The sequence below is a fragment of the Phaseolus vulgaris genome, chromosome 3 (assembly GCF_051622355.1).
Source record: "Phaseolus vulgaris cultivar YP4 chromosome 3, ASM5162235v1, whole genome shotgun sequence".
In the NCBI taxonomy this organism is placed as follows: Eukaryota; Viridiplantae; Streptophyta; class Magnoliopsida; order Fabales; family Fabaceae; genus Phaseolus; species Phaseolus vulgaris.
In genome coordinates this window covers 8,848,955-8,856,146 of record NC_143500.1, presented here as the reverse complement: position 1 = coordinate 8,856,146, position 7,192 = coordinate 8,848,955, and the positions used below count along the sequence as shown (strand labels likewise).

Genomic DNA, 7,192 nt, shown 5'->3' with positions numbered 1-7,192 from the left:
ACTTTTGATAAAAACTTCCTCTCTTCTGAGCCTAGTTGTTTTGGTGGCAGGATGGTCCTCCATCAGGTGTTCCAAACCCATTTTTGACCCATTTTTATCATATCTCTCACTGCCATGTCTTCCCCATTCAACAAAATCATTCCAAACCAGAGAACTTTAGAAAGAGCCAATGAAAACTCCATCAAGATTTGTCTTCAATTATAGAACATACATCATTTCTTGTAGCAGTATTTCTTTGTCATCAAACATCTTTGATCTGTTAGATCCCATACCTTGCACCTTACAAGATTTATTGTTCCCAAGAAGGACCACTCCACCTTCTTTCAGTTCTAGGTTCTCAAAGAATTTTTTCACTGGACACATGTGATATGTGCACCCTGATTCCATCACCCAACTCCTCTGTCTACTAGACGCAGACAACGCCAACCCCCTCGCACACTCGTAGTTGTCAAATGCTACAACAACATCAGTAAAATCCATCTTGAAATGCAATTTCTTTCCTTTCCCATTTCTCTTCTTGGATGGATAACTTGACTTGTAATGACCTTTCTTATAGCAGTTAAAGCACTCAAGTTATGTCATATCGTCTAACGAGAATTGCTTCGTCTTCTTCCCCTTTGAATTTGACACATTCAAACTCAACCCATTCTCCTTCCCCTTGAACTCTTGAAACTTTTGAAGCCCCTCAATCCTAATTGAGGCTTGCACCTCCTCTAGGGTAATGGTGTGCTCCTTCCCAAATAGCAAAGCATCTTTAAAGTGTTCATTCGTCTTGATATGGCGTTAAGAAGAAGTAAATCCTTATCCTCATCCTTCAATTTCACCTTAATATTCTCCAGGTCATCCAAGATCTTGTTAAAATCTGCTAGTTGTCCCACCATTATTCTTGACTCGGTCATTTTGAACGACTATAGTCGTTGCTCCAGATAGAGTCTGTGTGCCAACAACTTGATCATATAAAATGACTTAAGTTTCACCCATATCAATGCAATAGTATTTTCCCTTGCGACTTCTCTTAATGCCTTATCACCAATACACATGATTATAAGGCTCCTCACTTTGTTAATCATGTCAATCTTCTCTTTCTGAGACATAAACGCTGACTTGTTCGCCTCACCCTTTAGAGTATTATCACAACCTTGTGGAATCAAGATGGCTTCCATCTTGAGTCTCCAAAACTCAAAGTCGTTCTCCCTCAAAACTTTTCTATATCAAACTTGGTGGCCATTTCTTTATCTTCTTAGCTTTCTTTTCTTATCCCCACAGACGACACCAATTGTTAGGTTCTCAACAATAACGAAGTAAGAAAATGTAAAATCACCATTATTAGCATGGACCTTGAGACATCACCATAAAGAACTTAGGGTGTTTCTTCCTGCACCCCATCAAAAATGTGAAATGATGAAAATGATCCTAGGAGGTCCCTAGTGCAGCCTTGCCTCTCCCCTCTCCTATGTGTTTTTTGTGACACTATTCCCGTGAACATTTCACGTGAGTTTGATGTGCTTTAAGTGGTTTGTTGTATACTGTAGTGTGTAAGAGTGCATATGATTGCATTTTGATGGTTAGTGGCAGGGTTTGGAGCCACTATTCTTCGAAGAAGAAAAGTAAGTTTCATTTTTTTTTTACTTCCAGAATCTCTAATTTAAAATTTTTGCGGAATTGTAAATCCAGAAAGCAATGAGTGAGTGCAAGGTAAATTAAAATTTGTTATTGAAATTCCATAACAAGTTTCCATAATAGACTTTCTGGAATGACCTTTCTGAAATAGGCTTTTGGATTCCCACCACCAAACCCAATCACCTATGTCATACCAATCCCATTCACAACATGAAGATCCTCCTTAGGAAGCTGATACTTGATTAACCACGACCTACCCATAAATGTCAACAACCTTTTGCACCAAATCATTGAAACTCACATCCTTCCTAACTCTAATGATTCTTGTCCCCCCCCCCCCAACATATCTCAACATTCCATCACTAGGTCTAGGTAACCAAAAACTGTAGAGAAACTTCACCTTCCTCCCGGACTTCAAATCATCACCTCTGCCACCACCCTCATCCCTGCTACCATGATCCCTGTCACACCCGATCACTCTACTGCCCCAAACCACCCCTCCCCCCCTCCCCCCAACACCATAACCAAAACCATTTGCATCATTGCAGCCTTTGTCCAATCCATTACACCCCAATAAGCTTCCCCAAACTCAAAGCATTCCCGAGCATGACGCGATTGCCAAAGTTGGAACCGTCGTATTGCCACAGGGCTCACATTGGCATGTGAAATTGGGCGAACGCACCACGTTGTACAGGAGGCGAAGCACCCCATTCTAGAACACCCTATACCAAAATGGTTTTTTTCTCCTCTGAATTGTCTATTCTAAAAACAACTTTGCATTACAGAGCACCCCATTCTAGAATGCGTTTTTTGACTTACGAATTTTTGATTCTGGAATTCATTTTACCCATTCCAGAATACCTATAATGGAAGTCATTTTTGGATCTCGATTTTCGGACACTTGGACACCCCATAACAACCAAAAATAGTACAACATAATTCTTTTTTACCTCAAACCACCAATGAAGCCTTCTCAACACACAAGCACATCTACCGTAGCTCTGTCATTTCTACTATCTAAACCTACAACTCACACTGCCATGGAAGCTATGGCAAATACCTTTTCAAATAAAATGCCAAAGGAAATTTGGATATTTTGAAAAATGATGGGGTGTGAGAAGAGGAATGATGGGGTGCAGGAAGACACCCAAAACTTTTTGCAAGTTTTGTCTAATGACAATACAAACTAGGTTGTTTCTTCCTGCACCTCTATAGCTTCTCCTAGCACCCTATAGGTCAGGCGAAGAGACCACTTTGTCCTTAAAAAACATTCAAGATTCTACAATTCGAAAATATTTTTTTCTATTTACTTCTCTTGGATTATGGAATCTGGAAGATATTTCTGGATTCGAAAATACCTTACAAATTCTACAATCCAATTTTTTTTTAAAAAAAAAAACATACATTTTGGATTACAGAATCCGAAAGGTATTCTTGATCCAGAAATACCTTCTAGATTTTGTAATCCATAAATACCTTCCAGATTCCATAATTTGGAATGTAGTTTTTTAAAGAAACTCATTATGGATTATAGATTCTGGAAGGTATTTCCAATTCAAAAATACCTTTCAGATTTTATAATCCAGAATTTTTCTAAATCACCCATTCCAAAATGAAAAACATCAATGTAATAAAGGATATTTTTTATATTTTAAGAAGTATGTGGTGAGATAAGAAGCTATGGAGGTGAAGGAAGAAACAACCTACAAACTCAATGCACCAATTTTCTTTGAACCTTAAAGAAAGTTACCCAAGAATTTCATAGACATCTTTATTCTATGCAGGATGTTTATTCTTGCACCTCCATAGATTCTTGTGACACCCTCATACTTCTTAAAATACCAAAAATAACCCTTATTCTATTGATGCTTTTTATTTCAGAATGGGTGATATGGAAAAACTTTGGATTATAAATCCCATAATGTATTTTCGGATTTAAATTCAAAATGGGTTTCTTTAAAAAAAAATACATTCCAAATTATATAATTCGAAAGGTATCTCCATATTATAGAATCCATAAAGTATTTCCAGATTCGGGAATACCTTCTGGATTCTGTAATCCAAAATGTACTTTTTTTTTTAAGAAAAATAAATATTTTTGGATTGTATAATGTGAAAGGTGTTTCTAGATCTGAAAATATCATTCGGATTATAGAATCAAGAGGTATAAATAGAAAAAAAAATGTATTTTTTTACGTATAAAATGATTTTTTGTCTAACCTATGGGGGTGTGAGGAGAAGTTATGGAGTTGCATGAAGAAATAGCCTTATATGCATCCTAGATCTATCAACCTTTCGCCCAATGGGTTTCGGAAGTAACACCGTTCTCCGTTTCTGTGACAGAAAATAACAGCTAAGAATGGCTCCAACACTTGAGGTGGGTCAACAGCAACCTTAAAATTTTCTTAACATGTTTCTCCCCTCTTGTAATTGCCACACTTCCGGTCTCCAAAGAGCAACATAAATTTCAGTAAGCTTCTTCTTCTTATTTGATCTTTTTCGTCCCCTTTCATTTCCCTGAGGTTCCAATCTTCTTGTTTTGTCTTTTTGGAGTGCAAGGGTGATGTGTATGTTGGTTGATTTTCCTCAATATGTGGGTCGGATTGAGTCTCTAGAGTGGCAGAGACAATAACATTGTTCTAACAAATAGGTAGGTAGTTGTCACTGTCTGTTCTGTGCTTAAACTCACATACTGAGACACACCGCAAATACATTAGGAAATGAGTTGGGTTCATTCTCAAATCTGCCATAGCAGTGATGCTATCAACAACCCCGCTAGTATTTCCCCATCTTCTTGTTCTTCTTCTGCACCATTGCCTTACAGTTCTGAGTACAAGAAACAACTGGCGCCTCCTCTATCTTCTTCATCTGGCACTAGAATAAGCCCTGCAATTGTTTTCATCTTTGTCATTCTAGCTGTTGTGTTTTTCATCTCTGGTGTCCTTCACTTGCTTGTTAGATTCCTCATAAGGCACATGTCCTCTTCGTCAATTTCCCAGTCCAATAGGTACCCTGACATGTCTGAACCTGATCCTTACCAGAGGCAGTTACAGCAGCTCTTCCATCTCCATGATTTAGGCCTAGATCAGGCCTTCATAGATGCTCTCCCAGTTTTCCTATACAAAGACATAATAGGTTTGAAGGAGCCTTTTGATTGTGCAGTGTGCCTTTGCCAGTTCTCCGAACAAGACATGCTCAGGCTGCTGCCCATTTGCAACCATGCTTTTCACATTGATTGCATAGACACATGGCTGCTATCAAATTCAACTTGTCCTCTCTGCAGAGGGAGTCTTTATGAGCCAGGCTTTGCCTTTGAAAACCCAGTTTATGACTTTGAGGGTCTGAGGGAGGAACCTGGGGTTTCGGGCAGTGCTGCTGGAGAGGCTGGTTCCTTTAACAAACATGCAGAAAATCACATAATGAGTGGGAAAAGGGTGTTTTCTGTGAGGCTTGGGAAGTTTAGAAGCTCAAATAATGGAGAAGGGGTGGAAAGAGGAGGAGGAGGAGGAGGAGGAGGGGAGAGCAGTACAAGTAATTTGGATGCTAGGAGATGCTATTCAATGGGGTCCTTCCAGTATGTGGTTGCTGATTCAGATTTGCAAGTGGCTTTGTGCCCCAATAGAGGTGATGGTGTAGGTACCAGTGGTGGCAGTGTGAGACAATTCAAAGGTAGATTGGACAATTTTGGGAATTCTTCCACTGACTTGGATGTTGAGGGCAAAAAAATCAACATTGCAAGGAAAGGTGAAAGTTTTTCTGTTTCCAAGATCTGGCAATGGTCTAGGAAGGACAAGGTATCAAGTTCACCACAAAACTATTTGGGTGGTTCTAATGTCACTACTGCAGCTTTGCCATGGATGAATAGAGCTCAAGGTACATGAAGCAACTCAGTATTTTGGGATTCTTACATATTTACAAATGAGTTCATTTTTAGTTTCTTTCATACTTCTGATTTTACATTTTTATTGGTAAAATACTTGTAAATTATGCCATAAACATTCAATCAAGCATTACCCTTTAAATAACAATCATTCTTGCGTGTGTATAAGGAAAAGCATTCCTTTTATACAAAGTTCCATTTCTGTACTGTAAACATCATCCGTTTTACTTGTGAAGCTCTTGGTAAGCAATACATGGTTATGAGCTAAATAACAAGCAGTTGTTAGGTAGCAAAAATCAAAATGACAGCAAATGATTTCAAACATAGTTTTTGAGTGTGGGTCATAATTGTGTTAGTATGACAAAAGTGGTCTTTATTAGCTACAATTTCTTGCTAAGTCAAAATTGGGTGTTGCTTTTTGGATGCTTTGGTTTTCTCTGGAAGTTTGCTTTAATCAAATCCACGGGTTAAAAAGAAGCAAAAGAAACAAGAAATTTCTCTCTCTCTATAAGCTGTCCCTTTTCTTGGTGGGTTTAGCATTTGATTGCCAAGATGAGAAGATGGGTGAAAAGTGAGGTGGATACATTTTCTCATCACTCCACACATCATTACATTCTTTTTTTTCCTGGTAGTGCTCCAAAACCAATTATTCCACATTTGTCTTTTGCAGTTTTGCTAATGATATCATACAAATCCCTTTTTTCATCATCTAAGTTACTAGTTTTGGTGTTATTAGTTTTTCTTTTAGTTGTTGAAATTTATTCTAATCATGTAATTTTCTTTTTAACTACGTTGTTCAAGAGAAACATGGAAGAAGTAAGAAAAGTTTATGACAAAATATTTGTAGCAAGAAAACATAAAGAATAATGCTACCAATGGCCCATGAATTTGATTTGATTTGACTCTGCAATGTGTGATATTATATTATCTCGTATCAAGTACAGGTAGCCAAACTACACAATAAATCCTAAATAGATGAAAAAGTGTGGTGGGCACCAGATGAAAAGTTACACTACCATGAATGTCATAAATATATTAAACTAGTTTTTTTTTTTCTCAATTGAAAGTTAATTATTCAAATAACTTTTTGATGATTACCGAAATATATTATGTTTTACCTTTGATAGAAAAAAAAAAACATTAATTATGGGACTGTATATCTTTCCAATTTTCATGTGAATTGTACTAGACAACTGCATTGATTATCATGACATGTTTGATTTTTATTTGACAGCAATGACATGTTTAAAGTTGACCACTCTGGAATCTTATGTCATTTACCTTTCAACTAATATTAATACTGATATTAAATTAGTTATATTATATTAAGATATATTAAAATTAAAAATAAACTAAAATTATATATTATCTACTTATTCATTATAAATATGGATATTTATTTTAAAGAGTATCTTCAAGAATTTATTTCTAAGATTTAACAACTCTCAAATATTTATTAATTTTGCTTCCAAGTTTGTTTAATTTTAAATTTTAAATATTGTATATCAAAATATAAATTATTTATCATAAGTTCAAAGTATAATTTAATATTTAAAATACTTATTCATTATAAAATAATTGTAATTTTCTTCCTATATATGCTTTTGGTGATATTTTTATCAGATACATTTTTAAGAGTTTTAAGACTTGTTATCACTCTCAGTGAAGTATTAGTCATATTAAATTGTATAT

At 36.2% G+C, this 7,192-nt stretch overlaps 1 protein-coding gene across 1 annotated transcript; it reads left to right on the top strand.

Moving 5' to 3' along the window:
- Positions 1–3,916: 3,916 nt before the first annotated feature.
- Positions 3,917–5,713, top strand: LOC137806483 (RING-H2 finger protein ATL46). Its single transcript, XM_068606623.2, has one exon. The coding sequence runs from the start codon at positions 4,341–4,343 to the stop codon at positions 5,499–5,501; it is 1,161 nt and encodes a 386-aa protein (XP_068462724.1). The 5' UTR covers positions 3,917–4,340; the 3' UTR covers positions 5,502–5,713.
- Positions 5,714–7,192: the final 1,479 nt, after the last annotated feature.